At 30.4% G+C, this 26,041-nt stretch overlaps 2 protein-coding genes across 4 annotated transcripts; one reads left to right on the forward strand and one right to left on the reverse strand.

Moving 5' to 3' along the window:
* Positions 1-403: 403 nt before the first annotated feature.
* On the reverse strand, positions 404-21,149 carry LOC106677312 (nonsense-mediated mRNA decay factor SMG7). Its single transcript, XM_014415144.3, has 17 exons — positions 21,015-21,149; positions 20,724-20,811; positions 20,507-20,635; positions 20,312-20,430; positions 12,689-12,850; positions 12,320-12,499; positions 9,496-9,676; positions 8,993-9,152; positions 8,334-8,465; positions 7,784-7,859; positions 7,004-7,117; positions 5,470-5,555; positions 5,003-5,082; positions 4,505-4,587; positions 3,551-3,638; positions 2,054-2,155; positions 404-763 (listed from the first exon to the last, which is right to left on the reverse strand). The coding sequence occupies exons 1-17, from the start codon at positions 21,044-21,046 to the stop codon at positions 674-676; spliced, it is 1,902 nt and encodes a 633-aa protein (XP_014270630.1). The 5' UTR covers positions 21,047-21,149; the 3' UTR covers positions 404-673.
* A 300-nt stretch (positions 21,150-21,449) lies between these two features.
* LOC106677310 (general transcription factor 3C polypeptide 3) lies at positions 21,450-25,951 on the forward strand. Of its 3 annotated transcripts, XM_067051674.1 has the most exons (4): positions 21,450-24,035; positions 24,142-24,290; positions 24,404-24,432; positions 25,483-25,951. In XM_067051674.1, the coding sequence occupies exon 1, from the start codon at positions 21,515-21,517 to the stop codon at positions 23,990-23,992; it is 2,478 nt and encodes an 825-aa protein (XP_066907775.1). In that variant the 5' UTR covers positions 21,450-21,514; the 3' UTR covers positions 23,993-24,035; positions 24,142-24,290; positions 24,404-24,432; positions 25,483-25,951. The 3 variants fall into 3 exon arrangements, with proteins under 3 accessions (XP_066907775.1, XP_014270627.1, XP_014270626.1); XM_014415141.3 differs by lacking the exon at positions 24,404-24,432 and having other exon boundaries at positions 24,142-24,287; positions 25,483-25,950; XM_014415140.3 differs by lacking the exon at positions 24,404-24,432 and having other exon boundaries at positions 25,483-25,948.
* The last annotated feature ends 90 nt before the right edge of the window (positions 25,952-26,041 follow it).

A 26,041-nucleotide genomic window follows, 5' to 3' on the forward strand; every position in this document is an offset into this window, starting at 1 on the left:
CTTATCAAGGAACGTCAACTATTACATTGTGTAAAATGATGTATCATGCTGATTTATAAATATAGATTATTAAATCTTCAAAAAAACTTTTTAAAAACACAAACAAATACAAAAAAGAAACCTATGTTCCCAAAATAATTTATGACATTTTGTCTTCCTATTATTAACTATTATGTACTCGTGCATTTAATATATTCTTCATACTGTTTGCTACATTTCACATGTTAATATAAATATAATTAATTATAATGTTACATAAATGCTTTATCACAACTTGTATTTACTGTAATCATGCAAGTTGAGAACTTGTTCCTGCAAAAAAAATTATTTCCTTGCAATCAAACTATAGTTAGTTGTAAAACAAAAGCGGGAATGTACATCTCTTTTATAATTAAATAGCATGTCTGAAAATAGTTAGGTTTAATAATAAACATAACTGTTGTAGAAACTACATTCTTCAATGCTCCGTCAAAACCATGCCATGTCAAATTCAACACAGAAGCGTTGCTGATGATCTTGAAAATGCTTCACATCTCAATATCTGCTGCTCCAAAAATTCTCATTAAATTTAAAAATTATCTTCTCCCATCGTACTAACTCAAAAAAGAGGTACGAAAAAGAATTTTAGAGTAAAGGCTGATTCAAAGAAGGTAGAACATGACTGTAATTTAGATCATGTATCATATTCAGAAGCACTCCTCATCTGTTTCTGTTGTTCCAGTAAACGCTCCAAAGGCGATGGCCCAGGGCCTGACCAAAGTGACTGCAGCAACAGAAAGATAAATAAATTTAATTTACGCATTAAGAAAATAAAGTGGTTTGTAACAATTTATTTGTTGAAAACACCATACACCATCTTATGCTCATCTGTAAAAAAACTTTTTGAGTTTTAGTAAATATCCATACTTTTCCTTCCGACTTTTAAAAAAAGTATTTTATGTTAAACATCCACATAATGATGACCAGTGGCACTGAGGTTTTAAAAAAAAAATTCCATAAACACCAAACCACTTGTGTATTCAATGAAAAAATAAAAGTCTCAGTTTGAACTGGTCCGTTCATTGCCTGATTCTATCTATTTAAGTTACACTAATTAAATTAATGGAAACCAAGAATATCGAATATCTTCAATATATATATATATATATACACGTACCCAGGTGCATGAGCTGGTCCAACCACTTTACAATGGATCAAAAGTGCAAACAAAAAGCTTAGGGGATGTTTATTTAATCTTTTATGAATATAAATGATAAAATGTCAAAACTTAAAACATATTTATTTAGGGCTGATGCATGACAATAGACTTTTTTATCAGCTTACAGTTCAGTCTGATTCCCAGGCAAAATTAACTAGTTAGTGTTGGTGGTCAGACTTTTCCATCAGCCAATCACTTCCCTATTCAATTATAGGTAGTCAGTATTAAATGGTTGTTCTGCTCGATAATTTTAAAAAATGCCACCAGGGAGAGTAATTATTCCTGTCATTATAAGGAGAAGAAAAGAAAGAATATAAACAGCATTTTGGATGCATCCTATGGTGTAAAGGCGTTGAAGGTGAGGATATGACAGTCTTATTCATCATAGAAACTTCTCAAAAGGAATGTAATTATGGAACCCATCAAACAATTTTATTGGTGTGACCGCCTAATATATCTGTATTGAGGCCAGGATTATTGAGAGTGTAAGGCATCACCTTGGGTCAGAAGGGGCACCAGTCCAAATCCAGTCAAGATGGGCTGACTTATAATTAGTGGCAGTCCCACAGAATGAAAAGTTGATCTCCTCACTATGGTTAGAAGAGATTGGCAACTTGTAGTATATTTTAAAATATTTGTATTAGTCGAAGTGCTAATTAAATAGTTGCCTAACAAAAAATATGTAGTCCATCTAAAATAAGTAACTATAGTTACTTATTTATATATATAAATATAAGTTCACTTAGTTTACTCACTGCTCAAATAAGAAGTCTTTACTCATTCATAACTCCACTTGTGGACAAGTCCTAAAAACATTAATATCAACAATAAGCTCAGAAACTAAAATGCAGTTACCTGATGGTTGGCTAACGGAACAGTAGAGTTTGACTGAAGTAAATTATTGGTAATCATGGAAGGGTTTTCTGATGTGCCACTGAATAGGGTGTAAGTTCCTTCCTATAATGTAAAAGAATTTAATTAAAGAACTGATATTTAAGATATAGAAACTAAAAATAATAATGATACCTTTGGTGTCCACTGAAATAATAATTAATACTAATTAGTTTGCGAAACACATTTACAACAGAGACCTGGGTTAGAAAAACACATAAATAAGAACAATATATGATCTCCTAGAAAGTAGTAAATTCTTGGATTTACCTTTTTTACGGAACACCAATGACAGAAAATTATATAACGACTAGATGACCTGACATTGCATTGTTACTCTAAGATTGAAGCATATGTCGAGATTTACACAATTAAAACTTTTATTATTATTAGTAGTATTCAGATAAAATTAATAATTCATATAACCAAAATTTATGTTTTAGTTACATACATTTTAATTACTCCTTCATTAAGTTTAAAGTTCATGGGAACGCTTTTCGATATTTTATGTTTTTGATAACTTTATATGACATGAGCAACAAATCCCTCAATTCATATCCCCTGAATATCAACCTGAAATTCTCTATTATCATAGTATAATCAGACGAAGAAATTTGAAAGTACATTGTACATTCAAAGACAAAGAGACACACGACAAAATGTTATTGTGAGAATTTAAATTGTTGGACCTGCAACATCCCAAAGGGCAACCAGTATCTATATCAGTCAGCCCTCAAGTATAAAGCAAAAGACACTATAAATATTTTATGAGCAATATATTTAATGGGGAAAAAAAACTAAAGTAAATATTTCAATATTTATAGGCATCATCATTTTTGGCATACACTGACCAATAATTTAGCGAATGATATGTTAGAAACATGTACAGCCTGCTTCTATAGTAGAGATGATATTGGAACAACATATCAATATTACTTGGGTTCGCTTAGGCCCTTCTGGCTCTCAGGCACCTAGTGTTACTGGATCTAAAAACTAGAGCAATGAAATTATCGACTTTTTCTCAGAAATTTAGAAAAATTCATGATTTAAATACAAATATTGGTTTTACTATCTACATAAAAAGTTGGTGGCCAGAAATGAAGATCATGGTGTTTTCATTAAATTTTGAGGAGTATCAATGCATTATCATTACAATGTGAATACAAAATTCTTGGCTAAAATTATGTATAGATATATTTTGCATATCCTATATATTTATCAAACCTGACAAACATCATGTATAAATTTTTGTAAAATCAAAAAAAATTTCAGGTCTCAAATGACTCTAAAGCTCTAAGAATGAAAGTAAATTTTCAAAATTAGAATTATATCTCCAATTAATCTCATTGCAGAGATGAGATTTTATTTCGTCACTAATAATTATTAGTTTATTAGTTCATTACTGAGTCATTAGACAAAACTAAATAAATTTTTAAAATGTCATAATTCACAATACTATACCGTTTTGATGTTATAGTTGGAGAGCTGGTTGGACATCAATAAGATATCTTGATTAACCCATGCTGGAGTTTCGTCTTTTTGAGTTCCACTAGATAAAGCAAAATCATTATTTAAAAAATTACTATTAACAGGAAATTAAGCATGGTTAAATATAAATCGCTTATTCAGAATCTATTTGATCTAGAATGGATTTTAAGTTTCCAGATATAATAAATTAACTGAAAAAAAAGTCTGGAAAGTATATAGGTCTGTATAGCTTAAACACTGTTTAATCTATGGGAGTGTCAATATTTATCTGCAATTTGGTTATATTTTTGTTGATGTTAGTAGCACTGTCGTTTTGCATTGGTGACGCATGCTTTGTTTATTTGTAGTTATATCTATGAAAGTTTCACAACAGAGTGTCTACGAATGGATTGAAAAATTCAAGAATGGTCACACAAGTGTTACGCACAATGAAGGAGCCAGACAACCGTTTACTGCCACAAATGAAGAAAACATTGAGCATTCACGTGAAATGGTGCTCTAAGACAGATGAATAACTATTGACGAAATGGTACATCGTCTGCAAATTAGTCTCTTTCCGTAGCAACCTTGTCGCATGCTGAAACCGCCTGGTCATCCGTAAACCCTGTGAGGAAATTGCATGTTTATATATATATATATATATATATATATATATATATGAACATGCAGAACATAAACCATGTGACCAGAACATTATGTGTTTATACGAGTCATAAGTTATACTCCAGTTTAAGGAAAACAAAGAAATTAATCACTAAAAGTGTGTATCCCAAATGTACCTAATTAAAATATTCTGTACTAGAATTGTTCAATTTCACTAGATAAATTGAGCTACTCCCTCTTTATCCCAGACCCGCTTATTATGAATAAAAAGATTAAAATTAGATATAAAAATTCATAAAGATATTAAGAAGGCTTTTCACTCACCTCTGAGGCCACCATGGAGCAGCCAATTGATTTTTGTCTTGCCATTCAAGAACCGAATTGATTTCCAAACTTTTCTCATTTATCTATTTAAAAATAAAAAATAAATAAATATAAATATAATAAAAAAAACAAAACAGAAATGCAGAATTTTGAAGAATTCATCCAGGTTTTTTTTTTTTTTTTAAAGTTTAACATTTAAATTTCAATTACAAAATGGAATTTCAAAATTCCTTTTAAACTCTTAAAAATTGTTGGACATAAATTGTTATCTCCTACAAAAATTAACTCGTCAATATGTTTGATAAAATAAACATACAAATATAATATAACACTAACTGTAAATGATATCACCATTCAATAGTACTTCTTATTCTACACAAGATACCTATAAGATTACAATTTAAATTTTCATGAAAAGTGGACTAAAATCATTCTTCTGATGGACTCCTTTGGTAAAAGTATGAAACACTTTTAGATAACTTAATATGTATTTATTACCTGAGATTTTGATTTTTTCAAAAATGATTGTAAAGCAACATTTTGACGACTTCTTGATTTCCAGTTTTCCTGCACATTTCCTAAAAGAAATATAAACAAGCATTTAATAAGAAAACAAATAAGCTGAGACCTGTACTATGTCTATTCAATTTTTTAAAAAAATTATTTGAAGTAATTAGCTGCATTATGTATTTTTTAAAAAAACGTCAACGCCCCAGGCCGGATTTGAACCGACACCACCAATAGACATCAAATTGGTAAGACTGTGTCTTAACCACTGAGCTGGGCCTTAGTTATGTTCGGGCCGCCTTAGTTTTTTTTTTTTTTAGCTTTACTATTTTTGTAAGGAATGCTTTTTATAAAACAAATTAAAATTGTTTTTTAATCAACATAATGTTACACTACAAAAAGTCCCAACTAACCTCAGTAATAATAAATCACATTAAAAAAAAAAATAAATCTAGTACCTGAACCAAGAGGAGATAGTTTTTGGTTATCAGGAGGTGTTGTTGCAGTGGTTTGAAATCGAGAAACTTCAAACTGACCATTTTCACTGAAATAAATTACTTAATGTATAATTGTTTTTCACTAAATAATACAATAGAAAATATGAAATAAAAAAATTACAGTAATATAGATCTTAAAACTTTGTTTATTTAATCTAAAAACATATAATAAAATGAAAAGTAAAAAGTTCAGAATAAATAATGTTTCTATTCTGGATTTTCTCTTTATTTGATAATTTAATATAAATTATATTCAATTGGAAGTTTATTAACCTCAAAAACTTTTTATGAATAAAGTTTCTAATATTGAAGGAGTTGCATTAAAAAACCAACCAAGTCCATTTTCAAAATTTGTATTTTAATTAATAGTTTTGGTGATGGATTATCATGAGATAAAATAATTTATTACAAAAACAGTTAAGTAACATGTGACTTAACTCTTTCGGGAGAAAAATCTTTTTACTTTGGCATAATCCAGTACATAAACTGTTAAAAAATTAAAAATATAAAAATGGACTAGGCTGGTTTTGGAGTGCCTCTCCAGAGAAATACCTCATGTAAAACTAAAAACAATAAATAAACTTTTATTTTCATGCTTTCTAATAATTCTAAGCAAGTTAAAAAGTAATTTGTGCTTGATAATCTACATATCAGAATGCTGCTAAAAAATATTAACAATAGGCATACTAGTAATTTGATCATTTAAACACAAACAGTAGTATTCAATATACTACTTCTCTCCCCGGTAGAAAAAAGACACAAAGGCAAAATATAAAATTTGTTAGATACTTCACAAACTGAATTGCTTGGACTAATAATAATTTGATGCATCCAATTATAGGCCTTATGGCACCTGGATGGGAAGGAGAACCCATGTCTGAATGACTGAACCATGAAGGGGAACCTTAGGGTCTATATTTTAGTATAGTAATGTTAAGTTTAAGTAATATAAACTTAGTTAATATTCAGTTATTTTTTTATGTTTCAAGTTTTTTGTGTCTCCAGTAAAATTTCATATTTTGAAATAACCTCAAGAATATGAATTGAATAATGTAATCCTGTTCTGTCAGCTCAAACATCTTAGTAGCCTGCTATTGGTTAATCACATGTGAAGATGTACAATAGAATAACTATCTGAATAAATTTCTGACACTAGAAAACATAATCCTACAACCCATAAAGGGTCATGGATTCAGTATTGTAAAGAAGTACTGACTGATTCTTGAACAACATTTCTACAAGGAGGTGATTTGACAACTTCCAGATTTATCCCCATTTGAGGGTACCCAATTTAGAGCCTGTGTGTGACCCAGAATTGACTCATGGCTACAGTATCTACCACAGCCAGATTCAAACCTAGGTCATGGGAGTTAATAGCACTCCTCACTCACTGAGCTATCCCACTCCAGAAAAATTATATATAAGGTGAAATTTAGAACTTGTTTCCTGATTGAATCTATTCACCATAAAACATAAAATATATCAAGTGCATTACCTGATAAATATTGGTTTCAAATCCGGTTTCATTGAGAGCCATTCTCCATACTTAATGAGACGGAATGCTCTTAACTTTTTAGATACATCATCTTGTAATGGTTCACCACTAAAACTAAATTTTATAAAATGAAATTATAAATCTAGATTTTAAAAATTACATATACATATTATAAAATAACACATCAACAAGTTAAAGGTTTATGTGAGACAGGGATGGGATGAGCAAAATACGATTCTTTTATAAAAATTTAAGGTAGCCATAATTTAGAACAACACAAGCATATAGTTTAACTTTAATGCTACAGATTACTTCCACATATTTCACTACTATCTCCTAAATCTGATTCCTGGTTGCCAGAGAATTGGTTCACTAGCATTGTTGTAAAGTTAAGATAATTTAATCCAAAAAAATTACATATTTATTTAATAAAAAATGAAACTACGATTGAAAAAAAAAAAGAAGAAAAGAAATGAACAAATTAATGATAAATAACAAAAACATAAAAACAATATTTAAAACCCTTTTTTTATTAAGATGAAGTGAATCATGTTTTTAAAATTTAAATGGGCAGGAATTTTTTGGATTTAATCGAACTACATCCCAACACCAATGCATATTTTAGATTAGGAGATCCTGATACTGTATCATTGAGTGTCCATGATTGCAGATCAAATTACCACCTATTTACATTTTAATTTATAATTAATTCAATATTATATAATATACAATAAAATATTATTATTCATTTACATATCCATATAACTTGGTGAGACTTACTTGAGAGAAGAAAATTCTGGTTCCAGAGGAAGAAATCCTTGCAAATCATTGTCTTCTGGTAAGGCAGCATTAATAACTAAAAAATTTAATGGAAATAAATAGAATATTATAATTAATTATATTAATATATTTTTAGTTTTTATCAATGCTTGGGCATTATTTGATCAAATTATACATATTTATGCTGAATTGATTTCAAGAATGTTATTTAACATTTTTGTGAATACAACAGGTATTCAAGAACCTCCTAGCAATCAACACAAAAGTTTTATCAACAAAGTTTACTAAAGAGTTACCATTAAAAGTAGTAAGCTTTTAATATCTATCCTTATTTATTATTTCTCAAAGTTTTTATTTTCCCCTTATGCCATATCTACCTTAATATTTTATTTAAACTAATGATTGGGCTTACGTTTTAATTAGTTAATTAATAATTAAGGGCCTTATAGCTCAATGAAGTATCATTTATATAAATATATATTCTTTATGATAACCTTTATAATATAAAACTATAAATATTACTAATATATACTAAAGAAAAATTACTAACAATTAACAGGTGTTGTAGCATGAGATGATCGGAGCAAGTTCAACAACTTTGTCAGACCTCTCCAAAGATGTTGCCTATTCAAAGCCAAAACTGCACTGGGTTCTGCCTTAAGCCAACACAAGACAACTTTTACTGAAATTCAAAAGCAATATATTAGCTGAGCACTTAAAATGTCAATTAGAGATAAGAAAAAAATTCACCAATGAAGAAATTATACAAAAAAATTAGGTGATATAAACCAATATGTGAAACAGTTTAGAATAAACTGCAGAAAAAGTGTTGCATGTAGTGTAGCCAACCTAAGAGGAGAATCCAGACTTCAATTGATCAATTCACTAGAAATTAATTAGTTTTTCTTAAATGTTCAGTTTGATAATCCAGTCATGAGCATTAGCATGAAGTTTGCAAACTACAATGACTACATATTAACAGTTGAGAGAATAATACAAAAGCTTTGATATATATATATATATATATATATATATAAAACAATTAACATAGACACTTCGTAACATATTTCAAATCAGCATACTTAATTTAAAAATATAAATGAATTATATTTTAAATTTAAAAAAATAATTAATTGAAAGGAAGAATAAGCTGATTCAGTAATTGCCATTATATGTCATCTAACTAAGAAATGAATGAAATGTACTTACCAGGAGGAAGAGCAAAGTAATCTAGAACTGAGTCAGGGGACATTGTGTACAATGGGACAAGTAGCGCATTCAAGAAACCAACAAGGTGATCTGCAAGAACCTTTGAAACCTCTTTATTTCCATCCATCTGGGTATACATAAATATGGTTATCACAGCCATCTAAACATAAAATAATTAGTATTAGATTTATAAAATTCAGTAACAAATTATTCATGGTTTTAATTTATCAAACCATTCGTTTTCATTGATACTGATGAGAAAGAAATACAATAAAATATGAAAGAAGGTATATAGGCCTTATATAGCAACATGAACCTTTGGCTTCATTAACTTAGTTAACAAGTTATCAATTCTGTAATTTTGTTATTACAAAGCTTCTGTTACAGCAAAGTTCTTCCATATAATTATATTTTTTACTCAAGAATATGGAAAATGACAATGGATGGCCTTATAGATATCATATATAAAAGTAAAAGCCTCAACCAAAATAATCTAATCTCACCTGGATTAATTTCCATGGAGAGAATTCTTGAGTAGCAATGAGAGGAGTGAGTGACTGATTAAGGCAATAGAGAATTCTTGAAGCTGAAGTTGCATCCTGTGATAAATACAAGAGTGAGTGAAGATGAAGAAAGGCTGCTTCGTATTCAGCAACAGACATTTTCCCACCATCACCAGGGACCCTTGAAAAAGTTATTCAGATGAAAATTAAATTTTATAAAATAAAAGACTACATAAAGAATAGAAACAATGAGTATTTAATTTAATTTCAGAAAAATTTATAATTTGGTTTGTTATTCATCTGAGAATCCATATTAACCCTCAACTCATTGTAAACAGCTCTCCAAAAATCTGGTGCTGTGTATGTATTATACAATATTCATTTACCATCCTACTTTGAGTTAAAAGTAATCCTCACTCATTTCAAAACGGCAACTATTTTATTATTTATGATGGCAGTTCTTCTCTGTAATACATTTCCATTTATAGGTTAATTAAAAAAAAACTACTATGTTTTCACGTTTCCATGGTTGTTATGACAATAGTCAAAAGTTATTACTATTGTAATAACAACCATGAAAACTCTAATACATCTATTTTCTCTTTTAGTTAATTATTAAATTCTTCTTAAGTTCATATTTATGCATTTTTTATAATTACATATTTTTATAATTAATTATGAGAGATAGTTGACCGTGGATGATAAATGAGGAGAAGATGGTTGGGGGTGCGGTCAATAAAAAACACAAATAAGTATGATTAACTTACTTTAATGTGCCGACGTTTCGGCTAGAGTTTCTAGCCTTCTTCAGGGCTGTTCGCTGTTGGTACATTAAAATAAGTTAATCATACTTATTTGTGTTTTTCATTGACCGCACCCCCAACCATCTTCTCCTCATTCATACATATTTTTATATTTTATAACAATGAAAGACATTTGATTAGTTCCAATTGAAAGGAACTTTGGGGAGTTATTTTTTAAAAATTCAGTATTTAAGCCTTCTTAGACTATTTCAACCAAAAGAAGACTTAGCTGAGATTAAATACCACATAAGATATGGCAAGTTTGATCGAGATTGTTAGAGTAAATGGTAAAAATGTGTAAAGGCTATGACATTAAGTGGCGATTCCGATAAATTGATTTTAATGAAAAAATTGCTGTAACATCCCAGCCATATACTTATCTTAAATATAAAGTTTTAGTTGCCTATATCGTTTTGTTTCTGAGCTGGAATGTTCACATACAGACCATTTTGCAATACTTGGTTTTTTTTTAACTAAGTGTACCTTAAAACATGTATTTTCATTAAAAATTTAGATTAGAAATTTTTCAGGATCTTAACACTTCATCTTACTATGTATTTTATATAATGATAAGTGAAAGTAAAAAGCAGCATATTTCCAAAAATTTATTTGCAATTGCTTGATATGAAATAAATAAAAAAGAAAAAGGTCTTTTCATTATTTCTATGACATTTAATATTGGAGAATTATTGCATGACCCTCTCCAAAATTTTATAACAGCATATTCTACTCTACCTTCAGCCATTCTCCCACCTCTCCGTCTTAGACCAAAAGTTTTCTAAGATGTCTTATTTTTTTATAATAGTACAGAATGCATAGACTAACTTATACTAACTAAATTTTCTCTTTCACCCACATTAGATAGCCAAATCATTGAAGATTTTTGGGTAGGATATACTATAATTTTTTTTTTCCTCCCTGAATATTTCCCAATAATTTATTTAAGACATTGAAATAACAAGATCCCACAGATTCATTTCGGTAAGTTATTTCTGATCACAGTAACTGCTATTATATTTGTAATAAAATCTGTTAGTTGAGGGCTCCTTCCACATCTATTCACACTTTCGCCTATCAATAGCTAACTGTGCATAAAATTATACAAATTCATAAGGTGCCTACCACGATTTCCCAACTTTTTCCTCTCCCCCCTCTAAAATTACAGAATTTTCAAGAGTTTTTTCGAATATTTCCAAGTAGCAAAATTTTAACACACATTCAATAATAAACTAACTCAATAAATCAATGGATACTTTTATAGTTTATGGATGATTACAACTTAGGAATTTATAACATGCAAATTTTAATACATTTTATTGTTATTTCGAGTATAAGAAAAATATCTAACTAAATTTTATAATTAAAATGACACCAACGCATTCAAGAACAGTAATAATAGAGCTGTAATTATTTTGTTTGATATTTCGTGTTTCCCAAATAAACCAAAATATAGGAAATTACAAAATAAAATAAATAACTAATATAAATAAAGAAATCTAAACAATTATAAACCTTTCATAATAATTTAGAAGCATGGCTACTAACTCCAAGGACCTGAGTTCAAATCCGGCTGGGCAGAAAATTGTCTTCTGTTACACTGTAGCTGTGAGTCAACTGCTATGGGTCCTAGAGTCCTCCTGGGGTCCACCCAGCCTCTTAAATTGGGTACCCTTAATTGGTTAGAAATCTGGCAGTTGAGCATGATTCCGACCAAATCACCTCCTTGCACAACCGTTGATCTAGTAACAGTACTTCCTTACAAAGTACTGAACCCCTGACCCTTCATGGGTTGAAGTGGTACAGATTTTAATTTTAATCATTCAGGAAAAACAAATAGTTTTATTAAAGCTAGGTGGAAAAAAGAAGTTCTAACCTAATGAAATGTTAATAACAAATGTTTCTATTACATTTCTTGATAAAAAGTTAATAATATTATAATAAAAAGCATACAAGATGCAAAATGTAAAAAAAAAAATAGATAAAAATAAATATTGTACTTCAAAATTCCAAATAGAACTTACTCAAATTTTGAAGACTTCATTAAAGTATTGGCAAGGTTTGTGATAGCAGCAGGAAATTTATGTGCCACTGCAATACTTCTAGTATAAAAGAATACAGTGCTTAATCGATCACGACTAGCTTCCAATAATGCAAGCTGGTTATATGGATGACCACTGCTTGATCCAAGTTCAACGGCATGCCTAAAATTCAATAAATTAACATACTATTCAATAAACTATTGTACTATATCAGCAAACTAAAGAATTATCAGTTTCCCATAAATACAAATAAAATGATTTAATCCAAAATAGAATGAATCAAATTTAAAAACTTTCAAATATAGTAACTTAAAAAGGTTTATGGTAACAATATCAAACTGGATTTATTACCTGTAAAATGATTCTGCTTGTATCATTTGATTTCGATACCTGGCAACATCTCCCAAATGAACTAAGCAATGTTGGCAAATGTAGTAACAAGAGCTTCTTTCTGGTCGGTTGATCACTACATTTTCATTTACATAGCGTTTAAATCCAAATAGAGTATCATGTCTGAAAACATAAGAATAGATTTAGTAATTGTTGTTAAAAAAATTACAATAATTTTTAAATAATCAAATTTTTTTTTGTAACTTTATCAGTGAAGTTATGTCTTAAGAGTTAATATTCATAAAAATTAATTCTTACAACATAAATTAATTATGAATTTTTTAAAACTTCAATACAAGGTCAGTTGCAGCACACATTTAGCAAACAATTACATAATGAATTCCACCTTAATGAGAATAAAATCCTCAAATAGATGCGAATAATAAACAGCGACAATTAGCAAAAAAATAAACCCAAAAATAACAGATTTTAATAAATTACTATTTGCAAACATTAGATTAATAAAGACCACATGCTACCATAAACAAAAGAACTTGATTATTCAAAATAGACAAGGACGGATAAGCATACATAAAATGAAGCCCTCATGATAAAATTAAGAACATTTAGTAGTTACGCAGTGCCTAGTATACTGATTACCCACATGTTTGCACTAAAAAGTAAACTTAAAAAAAAAGAAGCTATTAATCTCTTTTTATAGCAACGACTGATTATCCTCAAAATTTAGTGTTATCTTTTACTAATTGATTATGAGAGATAGTTGACCGTGGATGACGAACGAGGAGAAAATGGTTGGGGGTGCGGTCAAAGAGAAACAAAAATAAGTTGGATTAACCTATTTTATTGTGCCAACGCTTCGGCTAGAGTTTTTAGCCTTCTTCAGGACTAAAAACAGAACAAGATAACAACCACAGTAAGTATAGAAAATAAAAAAGAAAGTACAAACAGAATAACATAAAATGAATAATTTTACAAAATAGAATTAATAAAATGAAGTGATGAGAGAAGCGGGAAATAAAATGTATACATAGGTAATTGAAAAAGTGGGTAAAATAACATAATTAAGGAAATGAAATAAAAATGAAGTTATATAATGCAAAGAAGTATAAACATATTAGTTATTAATAATTTAAAAATTGGAATATGGAAAGAAAATGAAAATTGAGAGGAAGAAAATATATGTAACAATAATAATAAGAGGCAAAATATAAGTAAAGTATACCAAGAAATGAATAGAAAAAAAAAAAAAAATTTCTGAAAACTCCAATAATAATATAGTGAACAAAACTTATAACGTGGGTAAGGAAAATGGATAAAAGTGGAGAAAAGAAGAGGTAAGAGTAAAATAAAGAAAGGGGAAAGAAAACAAAAAAAAGAATAAAAACGAACCTGTATACATTTTACCTTTACCTTTGTATACATTTTATTTCCCGCTTTTCTCATCACTTCATTTTATAAATTCTATTTTGTAAAATTATTCATTTTATGTTATTCTGTTTATACTTTCTTTTTTATTTTCTATACTTACTGTGGTTGTTATCTTGTTCTGTTTTTAGCCTGAAGAAGGCTAGAAACTCTAGCTGAAACGTTGGCTCAATAAAATAGGTTAATCCAACTTATTCATGTTTCTCTTTGACCGCACCCCCAACCATAAGTGTCATGATATCACACTTATAGAAGTACTCCAACGTTTGGAAAGCACTAATCTTAGAATAAATTACGATAAATCTATTTTTGGTGTCATTTCAATGGAATTCTTGGGTTATAGAATAGACAAAATGGGAGTAAAACCTCTGAAGAAGATAGAAGCAATATCTGGCATACCTCCACCAAGAAGCAAGAAAGAATTTGAAGTATTTTTGGGTGGAATAAACTTCTATGCCAAATTTATTCCTGAGCACTCTGAAATTGCTAAACTCTTACATAGACTCTTGGACAAAAATATGTCATGGATGTGGTCTGAAACACACCAGTGAGCTTTCGAACTTTTAAAGCAAAAATTAATAGAAGCTCCAATATCAACACATTTTGATGACAGAAAACCAATTATCGTTAGCCGGATGCTTCTCCTTATTTAATTGGAGGAATTCTGGCTCACCTAGATGAGCAAGGGTAAGAGCACCCTGAAGCTTACTGCTCACATACGTTAACCAAGACTCAGAGAAATTATTCTCAGCTAGATCGAGAGGCTTTGGCACTCGTCCATGCCGTTAAAACTTATCATCAATACCTATTGGGTCGTAAATTTCTTTTTAATCCACATAAGAGGATGCTTGATGTCGTCTTCATGAAGCATTTATGATTATGAATTGCGATATCGACCGGCTGCACAGCATCACGATGTTGATTTTCTTTTAAGGCAATCACTTAAAAATTAAATTATAGAAGAACCTCTTTCTGTAATGATGCTGAAAGGAAGATGTCCCATTAATGCAGCTGAAATAGCAGATGCCACAGTCAAAGATCCCATTTTAAAACAAGTTTTAGCCTGAATTAATAATAGCTGGCCCTCAAAGATACCAAACCAATTTCAAAATTTTTGGTTGAAAAAAAAAAGAAATATCAATTGGGGTAATCGAGTTATCATACCCTTAAGCCAAAAACATGATATGTTAAAATTTCTTCATGGGAACCAGCCGGTAATCGTGGCTACTAAAGCTTTGGCCAGATCTTGTGTTTGGTGGCCCAGCACTGACAACCAAATTGAAGTCTTCATCAACTAATGTGACTCATGTCAAGAAATTAGAAACAACCCACCGAGAGCTCCTAGTCTTAATTGGGAAGTACCAGAATAATCTTGGACAAGACTTCACATGGACTTTCAAAACAGTATTTTTTAATACTCATAGACTCTACAAAATGGGCTGAAGTGCAATGAGTTTCATCGACTGATTCAAGACATATAATCTTGGAGTTAAGGAAACTCTTCGCTACTTTTGGACTACCTCAATATACTGTGTCAGACAATGGGACTTCTTTTAAATCAAAAGAGAAGCAAGACTTTTTACAAAAAAATGGCATAAAGAGCATATTTACTGCACCATTTCATCCGAGCTTTAATGGTCAAGCAGAACGAATGGTCCAATCCATGAAGTTTAGCCTTAAGAAACTGAGAAGTCAAACTTGCAAGACTCCTGCTGAAATTGCATATGACGCCATGAACTGCAACGAAGATGACTTCTGGTGAGATGATGTTCGACAGAAGGCTTCGTACAGCTTTGGACATGGTCTCCCCATTTGACAAAAAAAGAGAGACCTTGAATCCGACAACACCTGACAACTCTAGAGAGCTTCAGGTAGAGAGCACTGTCAGAATGAAAAGCCACCGCGTTTCAGGGCCTAAATGGATTTTGGCTGAGGTCATACAAAAAACCCTTTGTCATACATTGTAAAGGAGCTTGCACTTGGCCTGTACCATAGAAGGCACATTGACCAATTTTTCAAGGCCCCTATCACGTAGTTGCCAAGGAGGTCCAAGCTTTGGCCTACATCCAGAGATATTGGAGCAAGAGGCGATGCCAGATGTCCCTCAGCCAGATGAGCCTGAGCCAGATGTACCTGGCACAGATGAGCCTGGCATGCCACCGAGGATTGTGTCACCTACCGAGGGAACCATCATGAGTAGACCAAGGAGGAAGTTCTTGCTTGAAGGGGGTGAAAATAGACAAACAAATTTGTTTCATTTTAACTAATCTTGTATTTAATTATTATTTCATTTTAAATTAAATACTCTCTGGAGGGAGAGATGTTATGTACCTCTTTGGTAGGAGGTTACAGTGTGTTTTCAAGTGAGTAACTTGTGTTTTTACTTTATAAGAAATAAAGTGGTTTTCTTATGGAAATGTGTACACTGAATACCGAAAAGTTACGGTAGGGGTCTAAAATGGAGAATGGTTTGAAAAAAAATACAATGAAATTTTAATGCTAACTACATTTTACTGCTTTATTTGATGGTTTATAACAGATACGGGTAACCTTTGACATGTTGTGGGCCAAACTTTAATGAGCAAATATATTCATGGGCCGCATTAAAAGTAGAGTTCATAATTTTTAACGATAGATATCAGACATGAAGTAATAAAATATTGTTATAATAATACAATTTATTAAAATAACAAAATAAAATGAAAAAACTAGGTACAACGTTATAATTAAATAGTGAAATTTGGAATTATTACAAAAAAGTTAAATAGGGATATTGAAATCAACTTGAGCTTGAATTTGGGGAACTAATCCATCGATATTTGGATTAATTCCACTGATACAAAGACGTAAAGAATTTCCCAAATTATCGTCAGTCAACCTTGCACAATAGTTTGATTTATCATCATTGAAAAGAATTGTTTGTATTTATAAGTACTGTCAAACGCACAAATCAATCTTCTTGTGAATTTTCTAAGCTGCAGAAAATGGTAACTAATTCATAACATTCTTCGAGGTATTTTTTGTAGAAATTGCACAACTCCACATCTTCAAATTTAGATTTTGGGAGTGAGTTTTCTTGAATCTCGATCAACTCCATTTGCAAGTGTATTGGAGCATTTTGTACATTACTTTTTGTTGGAGTAACAAATAAATTGAAACAGTCTTCCATATTTTTGAAATCGCTAAATCTGTTCGAAAATTGCTTCGACAGTAACTTCAGTTTTTCAGCATATTGAGCATAAGCAATATTTTCATACACAGAGAGCGTGGTGAAATAGTAACTGTTAACAGACAGAATCTGTGCCTCCCACAAACGGATTTTGTTCTGAAACGCTTTTAAATGGCTGTTTATGCTGGTTTATCTTTTATTTGCATAAAATCTGCTTTCTCATTTCTAAGCTCGTAAAATTATTTCAGCATTTTCCCTTTGCTTAGCCATCTGACTTCACAATAATATATTATGTCGTCATATCCGGCTGATAATCCATCCAAAAACGCCTTGAACTGACGATGGTTAAGCACTTGGGATGGAATAAAATTGATGGTTTTTACTACCACATTCATAACATTCTGGAGTCGAATGGACTTAGAACACAAGTTCTCTTGAAGTTGGTGGATAATGCAATGAAGGACTATCAAATCATCTTTTTGCACATTTAATTCAGTTACTTTTTCATTCAAAATTCTGATGAAACCTTTAAGTAAGCTATTTTAAGTAAGCTACCTTTAAGTAATAGAAGGTGCACTATCTGTGCATATACCAACTAATTTTGACCATGGCAAGCCAAAACTTGTGGATACCTTTTGAACTTCATTAAAAATGTCTTTTCCTGTAGTGGTTCCTTTTAGCAGCAGTAAAGCAAGCAATTTCTCAACAGTGAACTCTTTATCAACACCTCGAATAAATATAGTCAGTTGAGCTGTTTTGGACAAATCGGTGCTCTCATCTAATCCTGTGGAAAATGATCCAAAACCAGCCATACGGCTAGTCAATGTTGTTTTTATATCACTAGCCATCATTTCTATACGTCAGACACAGTTCGTCTTGCCAAACTAATTTTTCCTAATTCAGTTTTCTTTTCAGGACACAAAAAACTGCAAACTTCTAACATATACTCCTTGATAAATTCTCTTTCGGAAAATGGTTTTAATGACTTTGCCAATTTTTAACTAACTAAGAAACTAGCTTTTACAACATTATCATGTTGTGTTCTTTGTTTATGAGACATTTGCTGCTGTTTTTCCAAATTTGCAGTAAGCTTCTGGATTCTTTATATAATGAATTTAAATAATAATAAAATAGTTTGAGGTTCCTTAATAAAAAGTACAACTAAAACTTGTTAAAAAACAGTGTAAATTCAATTAAAAATATTGATCATAATAAAAATTTAGTTAAAAACAAGGAAAAAAGTATTTGCACACTATATTTGTTTTTTCGCTCTTGTTTGTATGCTTGAGTATAATCCTGTTCTTTTTTATCAGTATCATAAAATATTTCAATCTATTAATTTCGTTTTAATTTAACCGATACTAATGCCAAAAATAAGTGAACTAAGTGCTGCTACTCGCAAATAAGGTTATTTCAAAATCAAAGAAAATTATTAATTATTATTAGTATTAATTTTTCTACAGTCAGATACGTAATTAAGAGACTTGAAGAAAGAGGCACAACTGCAAATAATTGGCACAGAGGATGTGCAAAGAAAGTAAATGAGAGGATGAAAAGAAAAATCGAAATTGAGGCGATAAAAAATCAAAGAGTTAATGCAGGTGTCCTAGCTAATATGGTCCAATTGACTTCTGTGGTATGTGTGAGAACTATAACTATTAGAAATGTTTTAAATTCTGAAGGAATTTACAGCAGGGTCCCGAGAAAGATACCTTAAATCAGTGAAACTAATCGCAAAAAAGGCTCTTATTTGCTAGGGATCACATTAACAAGCCCATCAGTTTTTGGGAAATTGTATTATTCTCTGATGAGAATAAATTTAATTTGTTTGAGTCTGATACTGCTATCAGATATGGCGAAGGAAAAGTGAAGAATTCAGAAAACAAAACTTCTCAGTTACTGTAAAACATGGAGGTGGAAGTGTAATGGTTTGGGGATGTGTGGCTTATAATGGTGTAGGAAATCTCGTGCCTACTAAAGGGATTTTAAATGCAGAAGTTATGTCAAGATTTTGCGCCATAACCTACTAGCCAGTGCAGCCAAATTAGGAATTCAGGATCAGTATATTTTTATGTATGATAATGATCCAAAACATGAACAGCAAACAAAACTAAAGAGTTGTTAATATTTAACATTAGCCAACAACTTCATATCTCTCCACAGTCTCAAGACTTTAATATAATTGAAAATTTGTGGCATATTTTAAATAAAAATGTTCGAAAAAACCAAAGAACCGGAAGAAACCACCTCAAGGATATTTTACATCAAGAATGGGAATAAATTATCACGGATTTAATTTAACACCTCATACACTCAATGCCGAGAAGTTTACAAGGAGTAATAGATGCCAATGGACTTCATACAAAATATTAAATTAAAAAAATTAATAATAAAACGCAAGGCGTGCAACTACTTTTTTTCTGTATTTTTTGTAAGTTTGATGTTTTTTTGTATGAAAGAAGTTTTTCATTTAAATTTTATCTGTAGTTTTTAAGTTATAAATATACTTTTTATTTTTGAAGAAATAGGGTTTTTTATAGCCTAAATTTATAATTTAAAAAATACAACATGGTGTGCAAATACTGTCTTCGGTCACTGAATATCTCATTAAGCATATGATGGTCAAAGGAGAGCAAAAATAAGAACATGTGGTATAATTAATAACAATAAATTTTAACATATTTCACCCCAGCAAGAAAAGTGACACAACTAAAAAATGCAGTATCAGAGAAAAATCAATTTTTATATACTAAAAAGCTTACATTAAAATATTATAAGGCTTCTTTTAAATTTCAGTATATGTTTGATTTGGAGGGAGAGCAGAAAACAAAATAGTGTCTAAAATCCCTTAAAAAATGTCTGCTAAGCTCAATATATTACAAACTGTGAGTAAACACAAAGTAAAAGACTACTAATCACTTAGTTAAAGACAAGATGAATCAAAATATAATATTTGGCCAGTAACTAACTTAAAATCACTTTAACTTATAGCATACATCAATTACATCTGTGAAACAAGTAATAGTTACCTCATAAATGGTAAATCCAAATTAAAGACTGAACAAATTTCTTGTAGCAAAGATAAATAAAATCCACTCGCACAGTCAAGGAACCATGATAATCTGTTCTGTACATGAATACCATTTACCTACACAATAAATTTTAAAATATAATAAAACAGCTTCATTCCAAGATTTAAAAGCATTCTGTTTAAATGTAAATACCTTTTTGTCCTTTGCTGAATTTTGTAGAGAAGCTATATAATTCTTAAAGCAATGATTCCATAAATCTTGTTCAACTTTTTTATCTAAAGCGTATTCAAGGTCAAGAATCAAAACATCATGATATATTTTCTGTAAAACAATTTTTAAAAAATCAAAGTATATATAATAGCAATGAAATACATTTTCTTTAATAATTGTATCTTTGTAAACATTAAACCTGAAGTTGTTGTTGGGCAGGCCAAATATTGCAATTGTAATCCATTTTTTGTAGATTTGATGTTATCTCTTTTAAATCTTCAGCTTTTCTAGAATTATGTGTAAAAAAGAATCAACATTAATATAACAAAAATATATAGTTCAAGAAACAAAATTAACAATACTATTGTGTAGATTAGTTAAAAAGGTTATAAATGATAATATGAGACAACTCATTGTAAAATAGACAATATTAATAATATACTAATATGATTTAGCATTGAATGGAACTAGTAGTGTGAAGTAATATTACTTTAAAGATTCAACAGCAACCCTTGACACCATGGTGTATCAAATTTATTAAATCACTGATGTATAATTCTTAAACAAAGAACAACCACTGAAGCATAAAAGATGTAGTCTTGAAAACACAGTGTAATGATATTTCATAAAAATTTGACACCAGACCCCTAACAAATAACAAAGTAACCTTCCAGATTTGAGTATATACCTGCTGCCTACTAAATTGAATCGTTAACTATTTCTACAATCACAATTAAATATGAAACTTTACTATACAAATTCGCTAAAATATTTCAATATGAAACCATAATAGATAATTTAGACTTTTTAAAAACATGATTTTCCATTTTAAATTTGTGTTATAATTTCTGAACTAATAAAACCTATCATTTGTTATTATAACCTTCCACTGTTTTTCACCGCTCAAACTTTTAACTGAAGTGAGTACATGAAAAGACAACTGTTAGTGTTTCAGTGATCTTTTGAGTTAGTAAATTAGTTTTTTATACAATGGACAAAGACAAAAATATAGATGAATTCCAAAATATCCTGGACATATCAAAACCTTCAACGAGTAGTGAAAACACACATGCTGTCAAGTCTTCAGAAAATGATGGAGCTAATTCATATTATTTTTCAAGTACACAAAATGAACAGATTTTGGTCAACAAGTTTTTAGATGGTGAAATGAACTTTGCTGAGTACATTGAAAATGTAGGCATTGAAGAAAATGTAGATGAAGTTGATGTTGGATCAACTGAAGCTCAGGAAGCAATTACTGATAATTCTCTTAAAGTGGAAAAATCTGGGTTACCTAGTAGATCCAAAAAACCTCAGAAATTACCTCCAGCTTTAAAAGGACTTATGGGAGAAGCAAATTTGAGGTTTGCAAGGGGTGATAAAGAAACTGCTGTTAAAATTTGTCTAGAAATAATAAGGCAAGTTCCTACTGCTCCAGAACCATTTCTTACATTGGCTGGGATTTATGATGAAATGGGAGATCAGGAAAAGTTCCTACAAATGTCATTAGTGGCAGCCCATCTCTCATCATCAGATCCTTTTGAATGGATCCATCTTGCTGAATTATCGGAGAAGTTGGGTCACATTAGACAAGCTGTAACTTGTTATTCTAAAGCTATTAACTTAGATATTTTTAATATGGATTTACACAAGAAAAGAGCAACATTACTGGAAAAATTAGGTGATAAAAAAACAGCTGTTCGAGGTTACCTGCGTCTCCTTTCTGCATTGAAACCTGAACAAGGAGAACTAATTCTTGTTACTTCTAAATTTATTGCTGAATTGTGTCACAAAGAAAGTGATTTTGTAAAGGCTAGTAATGCATTAGATGTGGCCATAGAGAAATGCCCCAATTTAATAAACTTAGAATTTATTAATTTACAATTAGAACTGTTGATACAGCTTAAACAATTTCAACGATGTCTCGATCTAATGATAAAGTTTTGTAGCTTGAATGTCGTAATGGATAGTGTTGGTGAGGTTTCAGATTGTACTATTCCTCCAGACTCTCCTATTGATATATTGGCTAAGTTGATAATTGTTTTGATTCATTTACGCTCAATATCATATGCTGAACAATTTTTAAATCGAATAGCAGATTTAAATCCAGCTGAAGTTGGTGATTTATATTTGGATGTCATCGATGCTTTTGTTGAGCAACATTATTATGAAAAAGCTGACAAATTACTATCTGTGCTTGTACATTGTGCTGAATACAGTTTACCAGCAGTATGGCTGAAATATGCTGAAAATCTGAAGGTGTTAGGCCGTTTAGAGGAATCAGTGAAAGCATTTTATGCTGTACTAGAACAGGCTCCTCAACATACAGAAGCTAGGATGACCTTGTCTTCCTTGCTTGTCCAACTTGGGAGAAATGATGAAGCAATAGTAGTATTAACTCAGAATGAGGATTATGACTATCTAGATGTTGGTTTATTTTATGAAAGATGTTTACTTTTAAAACGTGACAAGCAGAGGTCAGATGAATTAATAATGGTCAGTCAAGTATTTTTTTCGAGACATTCCACACATATTAGGAATAGAGACGAACTTTCATGCATATCCATAATTCAGCGTTATGATAAAAAAAGAAATGCTGTTAAACAAGTTAGGAAAACTCGGAAAGAACCAGAAGATGATATTGATAATCCATCCTTTAGAAAAGAAAACCATGGACCTACTGTTGAGGAAGAATGGGAGTTGTTCAAATATGTTTGTAACTTATGCATTGAAACCAAGAGGTACAATGCTTTCCAGAGGTTAACATTCACTGCCCAGTTGTCCACAATTTTTCACGTTTATAAATATGAAATTAATCTTTTAAGTGTTTTAGCTGCATATTATAACAAAGATTCATTTAATGGATACAACATTATTAGAACACTTGTTGCAAAAGAGCCAAATAATGTTAGGCTTTGGCATTTATTCAACTTGATCATAACTAAATCAGATGATTCAAGGCACCATAGATTTATTATGAGACAACTAGCTCGAAACTGTGATCATCCTGCTCTTGGGCTCTTGCATGGTAATAACTGCTTAGTTTCTGGAACCTATAAGTACGCAATGCATGAGTACAGTTCAGCCCAAGTTAAAAATCCTACTGCTCTTGGTGCTTTATTGCTAGGTTTAACCTACCTTCAGATGGCTGCCCAAAAGTTTACCTCTAAAAAGCATCATTTAGTAGTTCAAGCATTAGGTTTATTAACTCAATATAGAGACTTGAGGGGTCCTGAAGGACTTCAAGAAGTACATTATAACTTAGGAAGAGGTTTTCATCATTTAGGTTTATTAACACAAGCCATTTTCCATTATAAAAAAGTCTTGGAATTGAAAGGATTATTTGATAGACAAAATCCAATCTTCGATTTGTCAAGAGAAGCAGCATTTAATTTGCATCTTATTTACTGTCAGTCAGAATCATATGAGCTAGCCAAAATGTATTTGGAAAAATATGTCACTATTTGATGTAAAACAAAGTGAAAAGGGCACCACAATTATTTGGAATGTTGTAAGTTTTAGTCACTAGAAAGATACTATCATAATGTATATAACTTTTTAAAATAATTTATTACTGTTTTAATAAATATTTATACCTATTCTCTCTTTTATTTAAGTTATTAAGCAGATGTTATCAAGAGGCTGAGTGAATCCTGTTCCATGCTAAAGTTCTATAGAAAAAATCGTGTATAGTTCTGAGATAGAAATACATTTCCATTAGCCATAGTATGTCACAATTGGGCTACTGTACCTGCAAAGTGAGGTGGTAAGCCTTTCTTAACATATTAAATTTGTCATTTTTTAACATAGATTATATAACATATATATTCTAATTTTTTTTCTTTAATGTTCTTAATCTATTTTCTTGACTGTTGTAAGGAGTAGAAAAGTGACCATATTTTGAAAAGGTATTTTATTTTTTTAATTAAAACATTTCTGCTAGCTTATTGAATTATGACTCAAAATTCTATTCCATTTTATTTCTTGTTAACTGAATTAAGACATGAATCCACTGAGTCTACACTGATGAGAATACCAGAGTTAATTGATTTATCTATATAATTTGTTTGATATTAAGTATTCTTTAGATAGTAAAATTATTTAAAAATGTTAAATTTATTTACAATGGTGGTGATATCATTGATTATAGTTGTAATCTCGAAGTTGGTGAGGGGTGTTGTGTAGAAAGAAGCATGCAGTTAGTTAAAATTTATTTCTTGAAGAAGTTTGTCGGGGGGTGCGGTCAGCAAAGAACAACATAAATAAACAAAACCATATTTATTTATTTTATGCCGACGTTTCGACCTGAGTTTCAGGTCTTCATCAGGGGTTGTGTCTTAGAGGAGGGAAATATTCGAACTGACTGTTCTTTGCTGACCGCACCCCCCGACAAACTTCTTCAAGCATTAATCTACGGTCAACTATCTACACCTCAATATAAAATTTATTTCTGTGTGCTGAGCTGACGTTCTATCTGGACTAAGTTAAGTTGTGAGCCTTCAATTCTGGTTCATAAGTTCAAGTCTGGAATTCATACTACTGACTTTTTCAGTTGTGGTCTGAATTCTGGACTAGTCACTGTTATAAAAAGGAATACAGCTTAAAAAATGTTTTCATTTCCTGTTTTCTTTTTTGACTGTGCTATCTACAAGGACCATCACATGAGTGGGATGGTCGTGCCAGGTAGGCCCCACAGTTAAGTAACAAAAATAATAGGTTATGTAAAAATATTTGTATTGATAACAATTACAAGAAGCTGGTAATAGATTTAAAACTTGTTAATCATTGATGGAAGTACCAACCTCGCAAACATGAGAAAATAGGTTAATGGCCAATTTTGGAATAAAAGGAGCACCAAATAGAGTCTTGCTTCTAAGCTTACTGCCCACCAACATGATTAAACTTATTACAATTTTATAATTATTACTGAGTTTTTAAATATTTAATTTTGCTTTTAGGTAAAACCTCTAGTAAAAGGCGGGTCTGAAATAATGAAGCCGCGATGAAGAAACTATTCTCCATTATTAACATGAAATAAATACTCCTTGGTATGATGCAAAATCCTAACTCATTCCAGTACATATACACCCTTGAAAATAGGGAGGGTGCCACTGGTCTAATGGTCAGTGTTTTATTTACATAAAACATATACTGACAATATTCTTTGCTCATACACTAGAACATTTTCCGTTTAGTTAAAAAATATGATCATCATTAGTATCATATGTATGACCTTTATATAAAAATTCTAATACTTGCTTTTAGCGTTGGATGCCATGAAGAGGAATTTTTTTTATTATTTTAATACTTATGAATTGTTATTTTAAAAAATAAAATGCTTGTACTACTGTTATATTTTGTTTAAAATATAAGTTTGCTGAATATATCTAAAGTTATAAATTCTCTTAGTTACTTTTCATTTATTATTTTTTTAATTCTTATTGTGGGAGAAACTCCTTGTTCTTTCAATTTGACTTTTTAATTGTAATAATTTGCAATGATTCATATATATATATA

This window comes from Halyomorpha halys, unplaced genomic scaffold, assembly GCF_000696795.3.
Source record: "Halyomorpha halys isolate HHAL.00 unplaced genomic scaffold, Hhal_1.1 Scaffold94.1, whole genome shotgun sequence".
Classification (NCBI taxonomy): domain Eukaryota; kingdom Metazoa; phylum Arthropoda; class Insecta; order Hemiptera; family Pentatomidae; genus Halyomorpha; species Halyomorpha halys.